This window comes from Carettochelys insculpta, chromosome 18 (genome assembly GCF_033958435.1).
Source record: "Carettochelys insculpta isolate YL-2023 chromosome 18, ASM3395843v1, whole genome shotgun sequence".
In the NCBI taxonomy this organism is placed as follows: Eukaryota; Metazoa; Chordata; order Testudines; family Carettochelyidae; genus Carettochelys; species Carettochelys insculpta.
In genome coordinates, this window is record NC_134154.1 from 10,440,143 (window position 1) to 10,455,979 (window position 15,837).

At 42.5% G+C, this 15,837-nt stretch overlaps 1 protein-coding gene across 1 annotated transcript in view; it reads left to right on the forward strand.

Annotated features, from left to right (window-relative positions):
• Nucleotides 1–15,460, forward strand: part of PI4KA (phosphatidylinositol 4-kinase alpha) — a 111,204-nt gene extending 95,744 nt beyond the window's left edge. The window contains exons 45-55 of the mRNA XM_075012485.1: nt 541–611; nt 1,569–1,641; nt 1,994–2,064; nt 2,515–2,624; nt 3,278–3,382; nt 3,811–3,936; nt 4,237–4,357; nt 5,384–5,543; nt 10,595–10,684; nt 11,909–11,992; nt 14,792–15,460. Coding sequence (XP_074868586.1) covers nt 541–611; nt 1,569–1,641; nt 1,994–2,064; nt 2,515–2,624; nt 3,278–3,382; nt 3,811–3,936; nt 4,237–4,357; nt 5,384–5,543; nt 10,595–10,684; nt 11,909–11,992; nt 14,792–14,843 — 1,063 coding nt within the window. The 3' untranslated portion in view covers nt 14,844–15,460. The remainder of the gene's footprint in view (nt 1–540; nt 612–1,568; nt 1,642–1,993; nt 2,065–2,514; nt 2,625–3,277; nt 3,383–3,810; nt 3,937–4,236; nt 4,358–5,383; nt 5,544–10,594; nt 10,685–11,908; nt 11,993–14,791) is intronic.
• The last annotated feature ends 377 nt before the right edge of the window (nt 15,461–15,837 follow it).

The following is a 15,837-nucleotide window of genomic DNA, read 5'->3' on the forward strand; positions in this document are numbered from 1 at the left end:
GATTTCCTGGCTGCATCTGAAACGGATGTGGAGCCTGCTTGTATAAGAAACTGTTCCTCTTGCAATCATTTATTATGGGCATGTAGCTCAGCCAGTTAAGGATCTGTTTTATATCCTATGCTTGGAAAACACGCAATGCATTTGTCATCAGATTGCTAAAGTGCTACTTTCACCTGCCCATACACACTTGGAAATAAAATTACACTCCAGATGGCCTTTCAACTGGGGATGGAAGGGTAAGAGGCCTGTTGTCAGCTACTATGCAGTATACGACTACCTTTCCTATCCAGTGTTCTGCACAGAAGTTAGGAAAGAGTTTTTTTTCCAAAAAGCAAAGATTTTCTTCATCATCATCGTTATTATTATTATTATTATTATTATAGGAAAAGGTTCAGACTCTATACTGAATTAATGTGTTTAGAACTGCAGCAGTGCAGTAAGAGATTGCTGTTATTCTAAGAAGAAACTTTTTTTTTTTTTTTTTGTGGTTTAAATGTGAAACAGACTTCGGTAAGTAAAATAAATTGTCTTTCTTCCCAGGCCATTCCCTAAAGGAGATGAAAGAAAGAAAGCTTGTTTGAGTGCTCTCTCTGAGGTGAAAGTGCAGCCTGGTAAGAAGTGGTCTAATGATACTGTATGTTCCTTTTGCATTTAGTGTGAATACTGTACTTTGTAGGAGTGATTCACGGGAATTCCATCATGATTGGTCTTGTCTCTGCCTCTTTTAATATTTTTGCTGCCTGGCGCTAGGAGTTGACTTGTTCTGTTGTTGCCATTGTTGTTCCTTGTCAAGCTAAGTATGAACATGGCAGCACAAATATTTGTATAGTATCAATAGTGTTCATGGCATGTCAGTGTCGTTATGAAGAGCCCTGTCCCAAAGAGCGTGAAGAGAGCAGTGCAATTGAAGAGCAAGATAAAGAAAAACCTTTTACTTTGTTTCACATAGTTTTTAGTAGCTGATGGGCAGGCTATGCTTGTGAAGAAATGCATTTTCAGGAGTGAAACACATTCATCTCACTGCCCCTTTACCTTTCCATGCCTTCTACACCTCCTATACATATCCTATGCTTTGAAAGTCTTTGCTGCTCCCAGACATACTTTCTTCCTCTGAACCTTTTAAAAGTTTTAAAGGAAACCTTTCCTGAACCAGTGACAGAGAGGTAGCCGTGTTAGTTTGTATTCTGTCAAAGCAAAAAAGCAGTCATGTAGCACTTTAAAGACTAACAAAATAATTTATTATTGCTGTACCATGTGTTCATTACAAGGGGCTCTCCCCATACCAGCTCTTTTTAGGGGTTTTGGAGGAATATGTTTTATCTGTGCCTTGCTATGGTAAAGATCCCGCTGTACACATTTGAAACTGTAATGTGTTTTCTCTGATGATCGGTGACCAATCTAAAAGGTATCTTTTGTCCGTTACAGACTGCGGGCTACAGCCTATACACTCTCCTGTGGTGGTAGACAGTAATGTGTACATTTCTAACTTCAGTATAGATTTTTAAATTACCTGGATCCATAGAGCTTTACTCTGTCACATTAGCTGGTTTTCTTCTCCCCACTTCTAGGCTGTTACTTGCCCAGCAATCCAGAAGCAATTGTTTTGGATATTGACTACAAGTCTGGAACTCCTATGCAAAGGTAATTTGTAATCATGTTGTAGCCTTCTTTGTCCCAAGATATGAAAGACACAAAGTAGGTGAGGTGCTATCTTTTATTGGACCAGTTTTTGCTGATGGAAGATAACGTTTTTGAGCTATACAGTGCTCTTCTGGTTTGGAAAAGGAAGCAGAGTGTCAGAAGAGTAGATTTAATGCTTGTAGCAATCACTAATAGATGTTGGTCTCACCTACTTTTGTCTGTTACATATACAGAGGCAAAAGTCTCTTGTTCCTCAGATGATCTTAGTTACAATATTTAGGTCTTTTCTAGGACTTTATGTTGGCTAAATACCTCAAACTCAACCTCCCTATGTATGTGTGTGTACTTTTAGTGCTGCAAAAGCGCCATACTTGGCTAAGTTTAAAGTGAAATGGTGTGGAGTCAGTGAACTTGAAAAAGAAGGTCAGTAATTTTTTTATTTGTTAATTTTATTAGCGAACAGTCAGTGATTCACTATAATTTCATACTTTTGGTGGATTGTATCATTCCAGTAAAACAGGGCTCAAATTTTAACATAAGGTACAATGATTCAGAAACTGAATTTTACCTGTACAGTTCTTCATTAAATCATACATTTCAGAAGGGTTATTAACTCCTGGTCTTGGGTTATTAACTCCTGGTCTTGGCTTATGCATGCGCTTCTCAGGCAGATAATGAGGGCTGTTTTGGAATATGATTTATATGTCTAAATTTTACCTGTACCGTAGGAAGCATAACATCTTCAGGAATTCACTCTTAGTAAGTGCAGTTCACTCTGCAATGCAGATCTGTAGATGAGTGAAGTGTAAGTCATTTATTAAAGGCTGCTAATTAAGCTCCATGTTCAGGTTTTGCTTTATGCTCTATGTGCAGGTTTGCGCTGTCGCTCTGACTCCATTGATGAAAGTGGAGAAGAAGGGGTTGACGGTAAGAAGATCTGTTGGCAGGCAGCTATCTTTAAAGTGGGCGATGACTGCAGACAGGTACAAAGCTTTCAGAGTAATTGAAAATCAGTTGACATTGCTTGTTTTTTAAAAAGGGAGTAAAAATGACACTCAGATACATTTTTCTGTGAGGTTCTTGGAATCAACATTTGGCTTTCACCGAGACATTGTGAAGAGGAGGAGCTACATTACACCATCCTGGAAAAAGGGTGTGAAGGAAATTTTGTATGTTCAAGACACAGCTTTACCTAGTGCCAAAAATGCCTGGTCAAGTCTTGCTCTCCAGTCAGCAAAATGCATAAAAAAAAAAAGAGAATCGTAGTGCAGCAGTGGCTTCCAAAGTGATGTATGTTATGTTATTCAACCCTGTCTCTTCTCAATCGAGAGGGGCAATATTGGCTGCTATTTTGGAGTTACTCCTGATCTTCTTCTCAAGGAATGCCAGGGATTTTATTATCCATCACAGGCAAGCGGATAATTCTTCAGTGTAAACGCCTTATCTGAATTGCACCTGTGTACGCTGACTTGTTGCCCATCCAAATACCAGTTTCTGTCCATTTTTCCTCCACAGATATGTTGAATGCAGGACTCAGTACATGTTTGCTAACTTTCTGTGAGGTGCTTGTTTGCTCTGTTGTCCTTCAGATCACTTTCATAACCAGCTGGATCTTGTTGCTTTTGTTGTTGAACAGGACATGTTAGCTTTACAAATCATTGATCTCTTCAAGAATATATTTCAGCTGGTAGGCCTGGACCTGTTTGTGTTCCCCTATAGAGTGGTGGCCACAGCACCGGGGGTAAGTAGCGGATTAACTATTCAGACTGTAGAATAGAATTAAGCATCATTAAAGGGGGCCTCTGTCTTTCAGCCCATATTCCTCTGGAACAGGGAATTTTTATCCCCAGATCACCTTCCCCCAAGCGTCTAATTAGGCTCTTGCTGCCTGTGACACTCCTACCCCCTCTCCCTTGAGATTATGTTGTGTGAGCACCAGAAAGCACCAAAGAGAAGTACCTCTGGGAAGCAGTCCTGAATCTCCTCACTGATAGTTATAGGAAAGGTAGAAAGTGCGGGACATTCTTTTTGATGAATAAATGGAAAATATATATTCAATGTTCTACAAATTTTTAACCATATGTCCCATGGGATCTGTATAGCTGCCACCAGCCATGAGAAATGTGCATTGAGAACGTGCTTTCCAGTCTTGTTTGTCTTCCCCTTCAGTGTGGTGTTATTGAATGCATTCCTGACTGCACCTCCCGTGACCAGCTGGGCAGGCAGACAGACTTTGGAATGTATGATTACTTTACAAGGCAATATGGGGATGAGTCGACTCTTGCTTTCCAAAAGGTAACATACCAACTGGCCAGACAAAACAAAATATTGACTCTCTAGAAGAATTGTGGCTATAAGAAATACTGTGACACTATATTGTATAATTACCATAATACTTTTCCTAGCATTGGTTGCAGATAATCCACTTCTCAGCAATGCACAGAAGCTGTGGCAGTACTAGGGGAATGTCATTCATTTAAAGTAGTGTAACCATGAATGGAAGAAATTCTTTATCAGATGACATCTGCTCTTGGGATGATGTAGCACAGATGAGCTCTGCTCTTCTGAATTTGTACTAATTTCTTGTTTGTGCAGGCTCGATATAATTTCATCCGCAGTATGGCTGCCTATAGCCTCCTTCTGTTTCTGCTCCAGATTAAAGACAGACACAACGGCAACATCATGCTGGACAAAAAGGGGCACATCATTCATATTGGTCAGTTTTGTCTCCATGATTTATCCAAAGGAAAGAGAGAGCTTTTTTGATGTGTGAGAGAAGTGTGCATTTCAGTAGAGTATGGGTGATGTGTGCTGCTTTCTAATCCAGTTTTGCAATTTCAATCAGCTGTGAGCAAGTACTTGCTTGGTTATTTAATTTTGGTTATGCTAGTGAAGTTTCATTTTTTTTTCTCGCAATATGGATGGATCCTAGATTTTGTGCTTTCAGTGGTAAGATTACATAAGCCTCTTTTGAGGCTGTGTAACCTCTGCACAGAATTTGTGTTTATGGAACTTCACTGATGTTTCCAGGAGAAGCTTATTTATTGAATAAGCTGTAAAACACCTCATATTTTAATTTCATGTTTCCTTTTGTGTCATGCACTCCAAAATCATCTACAAACACCCGTCAGAGGGGGGCGATAGGAGTGCAATCATAATATGAGGTCTGGGGCCCACCTCTCAGTTACTGCTTTTAGCTGTTACACTACGGGTAGCATAGAGGGATTGGAACAGTTGCATAATTAGTATCCTCATGGGCAGAGAAACCAGGGATTTTGGGGACAATAACAAGAAGGGTGACGAGTATTTCTCTGAGAGGCAGAATTTTGCACTAATTGGAGATTCTGGGAGGTTTTGAAGGTTGTCCTAAGAGGTGTGCGGTACATGGTCTACTTGGAGTTGACAAAGGGATAGAAGAGTGTTGAAGTCTGCATTGAAGAGGAATGGTCAGTCTCTGGTCAGGTATGGCTAAGGAAAGGGACAACCACTAATTAGGCTATTGTCATATATTCTACATAAGGCTTGACATCCCAGAGAAACTTCAGCCTGCAAGGAAGATAACTGGCCTTTCTTTAGGGAGTGAGCCATGATAAGCTGACTATATATCTATCTAAATCTCCACATGGATTCCTGGTCTCTTTGGATGTAATTAAGCATTTACCTTCTATAGTGATAGTTCCCTATTAACCAGAACAGTACATTCACTGGTTTATTATGTGTTTGTGTGTGTGTGTGTGCGCAGATTTTGGTTTCATGTTTGAAAGCTCACCTGGTGGAAATCTGGGCTGGGAACCAGACATCAAGCTGACCGATGAGATGGTGATGATAATGGGAGGAAAGATGGAGGCCACCCCTTTCAAGTGGTTCATGGAGATGTGTGTCAGGGGGTATCTAGCAGTCAGGTGAGAAGGCTTCGCATCTCTCCTCATTTGCTCACAGACAGGGGTGCTTCTGCATCTAACAATTTAGTGGTTAAGCAGCAGTTAGCTTTCTTTACTGTTTCATGAGTTTGAATCTCATACTTAAGTGAAGACTGTATCCTTGCAAATGGAATTGTTGCTCCCCAAATGGTGAGAACCTCTCTCAGATAACAAATATGACCCCAGAATCTGAGGCCTTGCTTTGAATTATGAAGAACTGTGAAAACTCTGCCTTTACCATAAGGAAAAGCTACTGTGTTCAACAGATAATGGACATAATCTAAAATCTGGGAGGGGAAGACTTCTTTGCCCTGGATCTGAACCCATCCCAAGAAATGCATCCCTCTTATCTGTCAATGACAGTGTGTGTGGGGCAAGGTGGTGTCTTTACAAAGTTAGTGCAAACTTCTCATTCTGATCGAGTTTCCCTTTTTCTTGTTTATTTCATGCTTGTACATGACATGGGGGAATTCCTGCCTTGCTGATCTTTAAGTGTAGCCCTTTCCTTGCTTCACTGCAGTAGTGTGTATGGTGTTTAATAATTTGGGGTCTGGAGAAACTTCTGAATTTCTCCGGAACCTGTTCCATCAGTTGTAATAAGACAACCATTAATTCCACCTAATGTGGTGCTTATCAGATGGACCATAAATGGGGGAGCCCGAACTTCCAATGCAAAGCACGTAAGCAGTTTGGTGAACCCTGCTGTCCAGCTTGCTGCCAGCTAGTTATAACGAAGATTTCTTAAAACTTTACTTTAGTGCTAGAACCAGACCCACACTGTTGAACTGGGGACAGGGAGTAAGTATTGTATTCCAAAAAGTTGAAAAAGCCACCAGGGGAGAAACTGTTCTGGATTTGATTTTGACAAATAAGGAGGACTTTGTCGAGAATTTAAAGGTGGGAGGCTGCTTGGGTGAAAGTGATCATGAAATCATAGAATTCACAATTCTAAGGACTGGTAGGAGAGAAAATAGCAAAATAGAGATGATGGATTTCAGGAAGGCAGATTTTGGTAAACTCGGAGAGCTGGTAGGTAAGATCCCATGGGAGGAAAAACTGAGGGGAAAAACAACTGAGGAGAGTTGGCAGTTTTTCAAAGAGACATTATTAAGGGCCCAAAAACAAGCTATTCCCCTATGTAGGAAAGATAGTAAATATGGGCAAAGACCGCCTTGGCTTAACAAGGAGATCCTGCATGATCTCAAACTAAAAAAGGAATCCTATAAAAAATGGAAACTGGGACAAATTACAAAGAATGAACATAGGCAAATAACACAGGAATGCAGGAGTACAATTAGAAGGGCTAAGGCACAAAATGAGCTCCAACTAGCTACAGGCATAAAGGGTAACAAGAAGGCCTTTTACAAATATATTAGAAACAAGAGGAAGACCAAGGACAAGGTAGGGCCATTGCTCAGTGAGGAGGGAGAAACAGTAATGAGGAACTTGGAAATGGCAGAGATGCTTAATGACTTCTTTGTTTCGGTCTTCACAAAGAAATCTGAAGGAATGCCTGACATAGTGAATGCTGGTGGAAAATGGGTAGAGTTAGTTTTTGAAATAAAAAAAGAACAAGTTAAAAACCATTTGGAAAAATTAGATGTCTGCAAGTCACCAGGGCCTGATGAAATGCATCCTAGAATCCTCAAGGAGCTGATAGAAGAGGTAGCTGAGCCGTTAGCTCTCATTTTTGGAAAGTCATGGGAGACAGGAGAGATTCCAGAAGACTGGAAGAGGGCAAATATAGTGCCCATCTACAAAAAGGGGAATAAGAACAACCCAGGAAATTACAGTCCAGTAAGCTTAACTTCTGTGCCAGGAAAGATAATGGAGCAGGTAGTTAAGGAAGTCATCTGCAAGCACTTGGAAGGTAGTAAAGTGATAGGGAACAGCCAGCATGGTTTTGTAAAAAAACAAATCATGTCAAACCAACCTGATAGCTTTTTTTGACACGATAACGAGACTCGTAGATAAGGGAGAAGCAGTGGATGTGGTATACCTAGACTTTAGTAAAGCATTTGATACGGTCTCGCATAATATTCTTATCGACAAACTAGGCAAGTCCAACTTAAATCGTGCTGCAATAAGGTGGGTGCGTAACTGGCTGGCTAATCGCACCCAGAGAGTAGTTGTTAATGGTGCTCAATCCAGCTGGAAAAGCATAGCAAGTGGGGTTCCGCAGGGGTCTGTTTTGGGACCAGTTCTGTTCAATATCTTCATTAATGATTTGGATATTGGCATAGAAAGTACGCTTATTAAGTTTGCAGATGATACCAAGCTGGGAGGGGTTGCAACTACCTCGGAGGATAGGGTCATAATTCAGAATGATCTAGATAAATTAGAGAAATGGTCTGAAGTAAACAGGATGAAGTTTAATAAAGATAAATGTAAGGTGCTGCACTTAGGAAGGAATAATCTGTTTCACACATACAGAATGGGCAAAGACTGTCTAGGAAGGAGTACAGCAGAAAGGGACCTAGGGGTTCTAGTAGATCACAAGTTAAATATGAGTCAACAGTGTGATGCTATTGCAAAAAAAGCAAACATGATTCTGGGATGCATTAGCAGGTGTGTTGTGAACAAGACACGAGAAATCATTCTACCGCTCTACTCTGCGCTGGTTAGACCTCAGCTGGAATATTGTGTCCAGTTCTGGGCACCCCAATTCAAGAAAGATGTGGACAAATTAGAGAAGGTCCAGAGAAGAGCAACTAGAATGATAAAAGGTCTGGAGAACATGACTTAGGAAGAAAGGCTGAAAGAATTGGGCTTGTTTAGCTTGGAAAAAAGAAGATTGAGGGGGGACATGATAGCGGTTTTCAGATATCTTAAAGGGTGTCATAAGGAGGAGGGAGAAAACTTGTTCTTCTTGGCCTCTGAGGAGAGAACAAGAGGCAATGGACTTAAGCTGCAGCAAGGGAAGTTAAGGTTGGACATTAGGAAAAAGTTCCTAACTATCAGGGTGGTCAAGTACTGGAATAAGTTGCCAAGGGAGGTTGTGGAATCTCCCTCACTGGAGATATTTAAGAACAGATTAGATAGATGTCTATCAGGGATGGTGTAGATAGTGGTCGGTCCTGCCGTCGGGGCAGGGGACTGGACTCGATGGCCTCTCGAGGCCCCTTCCGGTCCTAGTGTTCTATGATTCTGTGATTGCCTACTGAAATGGGGCAGGCAGCACTGGCAGTTAAGAGAACTAGATTCTGTTCCCCCTATTGCCACTATCACAGAGCTTGTCCATACTTGCAGCTCAGTCAGCACTACTGCAGTCAGTGATGTTGATTTATAAGGTCTAGTAAACACAAGTTAAGTCAATGGCAGAGCACTTTCACATCAGTATGTCTGTCCTCCACTTCCCCAAGAAGGAAAAGGTAAGTCAATTGGGAGATTATGCTGTGCAGTGTTGGGAGCCACGTTTTATGGTACATTGGTCTAAGTTTGTTGACTTCAGTTATGTAACTTGGCCAACCGAAATAGTGTAACTTAAGTAGATTTACAGCTTTAAACTAGACCAGCCCTCACTCTGTATCTTTTGGGAAAATCATTAAAGGGATATTTTCAGATAGTTTGAGGCCATCCTTATGAACATTTTTTTTTTTTTTAATGTCTAAAAGTGTTGGAGATGCTTCGCTGGGAAGCACTTTATGGATATGTCTTCACTGCTAAATTTACTCAGGTGATTGGCAACTGGTTAATCTACCCCATGTCTACACTGAAAAACCCCTTTCAAAGTTACTGAATCCTCACAAGTGTTGCATTCATTCATGTGTCACTAGGACTTCTAATGTCATATCCTGTTGTTGTCTGTGCTGCAGTAAGTGGAGTCCGTTATTATTCTTTGGATTGAGGGAGAACTTTTCTGCTTTCTGGGCAGATTAGGGGAACGGGGGGAAGGCACGGAGGAGCCACCAGCGCTTGAGTGATTTAACCCACATCCTGATTTCTAAGTTTGAAGGCTACCAGCTCAAGTGAACACCACACCCTGGCATTAGTTTGTCATCCAAGATGAGCTGGTGAGCATGGCTTTAAGCACTACTTGGATGACGATGTTTCCCATGTGTACAGGAGGAGGATTGGGGCAATACCCAATAACAGCCCAAATTAAATCTGCAGGGAAGATGCACTTTCAGTGTGAAGTATTATTGATCCTAACTTAAAACAAAAAAATCAAAGCTTCTCAAGTTAACAGCCCACCTTGTGCTTATCTGGGACCTCTAGTCATGTCAGCAGTGTTCAATATGGTAATTTTGGGGGGCCAGTACAGGAACGTAAGTTGAGGCAAAAATGTCATCTGAATGTTGGGAGTACACACACAGTGGATTATCAAAACAAAAAGCAGTCAAGTAGCACGTTAAAGACTAGCAAAATTATTTATTAGGTGAGCTTTCGTGGGACAGACCCACTTCTTCAGACCAGCTTGGTCTGAAGAAGTGGATCTGACCCACGAAAGCTCACCAAATAAATTATTTTGCTAGTCTTTAACGTGCCACTTGACTGCTTTGTTTTGATAGTATATAGACTAGCACAGCTCCCTCTCTGTTACTATTCATAGTGGATTATGCGGGGGAAATAATGGTGGTGTAGTAGAGGGCTACATACAGGAGTTAGGAAATAATACCGCTCTAATGGATTTCCCATGCTTTTGGCTTAAGAGCAGGTGCTGTTGCATCCAGCTGATTTCACATCTTTACTGTAGCCAAAAGAATGTTACTTTACCCGAATACTGTTTGGTACCATTATCCCTGAGGTTGTTATCCATCTCACACTGTTCAGTTTATCTGGCTGCCAAACACAGAAGAATGAAACTGCCTTTGTCGCAGTAATTTAATTAGGGTGACATACTGCAAATAGCAGTACAGCTTCATCAGCAAACATAAGAGGATTACACTGTGTAGATGTAATTACAGTAAAAGGTGTGATCCAGTTTCCAGCTGAATTCCTCATGTTATGCTCTGTACCCAGCAAAGGCAAGAAAAGTTTGAGAACTCTCATTACCTTTTGCTGTGGCTCTCTCTCTCTCTCAATCTCTCTAGACCCTACATGGATGCTGTGGTCTCTCTGGTTACCTTGATGTTGGATACAGGGCTCCCCTGTTTCCGAGGCCAGACAATCAAGTTGTTAAAGTAAGTTATCTGTTAACCCTTTCATTAGTTTTTCATCATAGGAGCATTGCCTCTACTGTTTGTCTGAACTTAGCAGCAGTGTAGTTTTACCCTAGCCAAATATGGCCTAGAAAATAGTTTGAAAAAGGATCGTTTGATTGTTTTATAGCATCTCTCAAGCAAAAAGGAATTTCAGGGCTCTGCGCAGAAAATGAGTTAAACTCAACCAGGGGATTGCGCAGGTAAATATAGAGTAGCTTTTAACAGCTCTGCTGGAGCACCCCGGGGGAAAAAACGTGTCCTTTGTAACCACCACTGGCCCCATTGATCAGCTCTTTTCCCCCCGCCAGTGGTCAGCTGTCCAGCAGCATACAGGAGGCAGGGGAGGAGCAGGGGCAGGAAGAAGCAGAGCAAGAGTGGGGCATGTTCCAGGAATGGGATGGGAAGAGGTGGGGAGAGGGTAGGTTCTTGAGGGAACATGTGGAGTGGCAGTGGGGCCTGGACCACAGTGGGGATGGAGCATTCACTGGACCAGCAGTCCCCTAGTAGTGCATCGCAATACCAGTAGTTAGGCATACCTCCCGTTCCTAGTGTGGCACTTAAACCAAACCCTTAACCTTCTGACTCTTGCATTAGCTTAGCAATCACCTTTCTTCCAGACATTCGTTCATTCCTTATGGTGGTGGAGAGGACTGTTTGAGTCCCACGTGGGAGAAAGTGTAGATGTTTGAAAGGCAAGAGCTAATCGGGAATAGGAGTTTATTTGATCTCTCCTCTTCCTAAAGTCCACAGTTTTACAGTATCCATATCTTCTCTTGTGAGTGTCAACACTCACATGATTCTTCAAGGCTATGTCTACGCTTGCCCCCAACTTTGAAGGGAGCATAGCAATCAGGGTGATGGGAGATTATTAATGAAGCACTGCGATGACTGTGCAGCACTTCATTAGGTAAATTCTCCCCATGGCAACTTCAAAGTTTTTGAGAGTAAAGGCACTTTGAAGTGCCTGCAGCTACCCTAGCAAGCCGGCACTTTGAAGTTGGAGGGGAGAATTTGTGCCCTTCCAAGTTGGGGGCAAGTGTAGACATAGCCCAAGTGTCTGTGTCAGTAAAATACAGTGGATGCTAATAACAAGTAGAGGAGAAAAGGTATATTGAGCTAATACCCAATGGTTCGTTTGTTTTTCCCCACTGTAAGCACCAGAGGAGCACAGCTAATATGTTGTTTTTTCCCCGCCCCATACAGGCATAGGTTCAGCCCTAACATGACGGAGCGGGAGGCAGCAAACTTCATCATCAAGATCATTCAGAACTGCTTCCTCAGTAACAGGTCTGGCATCTTCTGTCTCTCTTCCTATCTCTTCCCTAGATCTGAACACTACTTAGTTCGTGTTTGCAGGAGTTTGAGATCTGGGTTTGAACTACTGAACCATAGCTGGCATAAAAAAGTTTGGTAGTTGATGATCTTGTGGTAGTGCAGGATAATGACCCTCGCTTGTAACTATACTGTGCCTTACCGTGTTTCCTTTTGTGGGACCAGCATAGTGCTAAGTTCAGGTTGATACTACAGCAGTTTCTGCGGGATAGTGTAAAGATCATGGGATTTTGTGTGCCATAGCAGAGCCAGGCCTAATCAAGTTCAGCATTTTGCCTCGGCAGTGACTTATGCCTGATGGCTTCACAAGGCAGCCAAGCACCCCAATCCTAATATTGCATCTAGCTAAGTGTGCCAGACTGCTTAAGAGCTGGGAATCCTTTTGGATTTATGCAGGGAGAAGGTTGCCAAAGAATGGTGCTGGCTGGCAACAAGGATCTCTCCCCTACTTTTCCCAATGTAAAGCAGTCATGTGCTTCAGTAGTCTTTTAGAAAGTTACGAGGGTATGTGCACAGGAAGCAGCCTCGGCAGCTTCTACGTTGAGCGTGGGGCTTAGAGATAGAAATGCTGGGACTTAAAATAATCTTGGCAACTGAATTGCCGTGTTGCTTTGCCCAGTCACTTAATCTCTGCAAAACAGAGTGGGTGGTATCTGCTGCTGGTACGATAATTTGAAGGTATAAAGAATTACGTAGGTGCTAAATTGTTACTTGTGGAGCAAAGTATAGTCTACCCTTCTCTGTGAGAACAATTCCTGTCTCTCCAATCAAACATCTCTGCATGCCTGTGCATCATGTTGATGCATAAGTCATCTCACTGTACTCGACATGGCACATACAACTCACTGCAAAATGTTACGGTGTCTCAGAAAGAGAACAGCACTTCAAGTATAGTTATACCCTGAGATACACCCATTCGAGTTATGAGAATTCGACTTTATGAGGAGTTTCATTTAATACCCCTACGTCAGCTTACAAGGCATTTCTTCACATTTATGAGGACCGATTTGGAGGCTGGCGGCTCTGGTAGGCAAGCACCGAGGGGTTTGGAGTTGGCCGCATTGGTCTTGACGAAGAGGCCGTGTAGGGGAGTGGCGGCAGTCTGGTGCAGGGACGTAGACTCATCCAAGTCCTGGCAGTACATCATGCCGCTCTGCGAGACGTGGTTGCTGTGTGTGCAGCCCATCCCAGCCCCGCTGCTGCTGCTCACTCTCTGCATGGCTAGGGGGCCGCTGCCGCCCACCCTGCACAGCTGTGCCTCGAGCGCTGCTCGCCGTCTGCGGTGCTGCCTTCCATTTAGCACCTGGCTCCACCCACCACTGCTGCCTCAGCTGCCACCAGCGGGGCCTCTCCGCTGCGCAGCCCCACACGAACGAGGCATCGCCCCTCGCCAGCTGGGGACCCCATGTGCCTGCCTAGCTCCGCGCGCGGCCAGTCCCTGGTAGCACCCACTCCCCACTTAACCTAAGCTGTGCTCAGGCCGGGCTGCCTCCCCATGCCCTGCTCTGCCCTGCCCACCCCCTTGCACCGGATATAATGGGATATGGAGTTGTTTTAGCATAAATGGGTGTACGTTTTTGGGCTCAGGAACGCAAAAAATGTTTCCCATTGAAACTAATGGTAATTACATTTTCGACTTACGAGAATTCACCCTAAGAGGGGTTTTTCAGGAACGAATTAGCCTCGTAAGACGGAGGAAGACTGTAATCACTACTTCATTAGTAACTGTGTTCTTGCCTAGTACATAAATAGCATTTTTGTGTAAAGAGAAAATGAAATTAAGTGCGAAGAGTATATTTTTAAATATTGGGTTTTACTCCTGTTGTAAAGCTGATATTGTCATTTACTTGCCTGTGGCCTCCTCAACTCCTCCTGTTGTGGCATAAAAGAGAAAATCTTGTCAGATAATGTGTGTCACAAATAGAAAACGCAACATTTAGGTTCCCTTGTTAATATTTCCTCTACTGCTACTCTAGTTATTTCTGTTTGTTTCTGTTTTAGGTTACCTGTGTTTTTATGTGCCCCTGAGCAATACTCTGAATACTGCTTCATGAGCTGTGTATTTCTTTCTCCTAAACAGGAGATTTCAGTCAATCTAATATGCCCAAGGTGCCTCTTACAAATCTAAGCACTGCAAGTTTGTTCACTGCTGTTGGATAAAATAGAAAAACACCTTGCAGACGGTGTCACCCCTTTTCTTGCCTTAGTAAAGAACAAAGGCGTTATTCTCTTTAGCCTAGCAATAATAGAGGGCTGGGCAGAGCCATGCTTAGTCTAGTTAGTAAGGGTGTAACCCTGTCCCTTTTGGTACTGCACCAGTCCTAGTGTCAGTAACAATGTGTCTCTCTCATGTTAGTCCTGTAGCCACTAAAATGCCCGACTGTAATGTTGTTGCACAGTTTCCACTCGATATAATTCACCTCCTGGTTAAAGACTGGAAGGAGAAGTAGTCTGGTTTCTTTTTAACACCCGATTTTATCATGAAATTATTGAAAGATTTCTCTGTGTACGCTCAGCTGACTGTTGTCAGGGCCAAATGAGCTCTGCTAGTCCTAAACTGGAGGAGACAGTTACGCATTACTTGTCATGACTCTGCTTTCCCAGTGCCTTCAGAGTGGAGGTTTGAGTTCGGTTAGAGGTTATCATCCATGTATCTTGCATTCCTTTGGGATTTAATTTTTGCAGTTAGTCTGCTGATGTTCTTCTGTAGCCCCTCTCATTCACCCAGGATTCTTCTATTCTCTTTTTTTTTAGGAGTAAGACATATGACATGATCCAGTACTACCAGAATGATATCCCATACTGAGAGATGAGGAGGATTAGCTTGGGGAAAATGATACTCATCACAGCCCAATGCCCTTTCTTCAGATTAGTATTAGGAACTGTTCAATCATGTATCAGTGTCTCCAGTCTCATATGCATGCACACATCTTACTGGATCCTGCAACAATCAACAAATCCAGTTAGTTCCTCTCTGCCTCTCTACTGGGATGTGTGTTTCTTCTGTGGTTTTCTTGGAGTTAGCTGCAATCCTCAATGACCATCCCACTCTGATTATGAATGTGTAAGTCTCAGAGGTAAAGCTGAGAAGTACGGGAGCTTTTGTGCAATGCAGGGATTTGACAGTGAGTTCAAAAACTCTTAACACATCACCCAAGAGACTCTCCTGCAAGCGAAGGATGTAAAGTTCTCCTCGGGGCTGCGAAGAAGGTTTCAGTTGCTCTATACTGTAGAAAAGTTATGATAATCATCCAAGGTGGTGATGTCTCAGCATCTGTGTTGCACTGTCTGTGGTCCCTGCTATACATGGTCAGTATTTCATATGTACATGAAGAATGTATTTTTTCCTTTTGTGTGTTTTAGAAAAAAACTCTACTGAAGATATATTTAATCTATAAAATGTAATAAAAGATCTCTAAAGAAGTTCATTGTGCCTGTCTTACAAATCCTTTGAAATTTACTTCTCTGTCACCCAAGGATTGCATGCAAAAAAAGTTACTTAGGTTTAGTCCAGCACATCCTTCTGCAAGTTCATGCGGTGACTGTTGTTCATGTTTACTGTGGGATTTTTCGTCACCTGTCTGCAAAAGGAGTCTCAACCCTTCTACAGCCACGGGCAGATTCATTTTCAAATGGTAGATGATTTCTGTAACGGTAATTTCTTTGCACAATTCTCACATCTGGGTTCAGCTCCCTAGCAGGACTTAAGCAGAGTTCCTGGTATGCTTAAGGATTTTTTGGTCCCTGAAGGCAGCCATCGTATGAGTGACGAACCAGGATCTGAATGGCCAGGCCTAGTA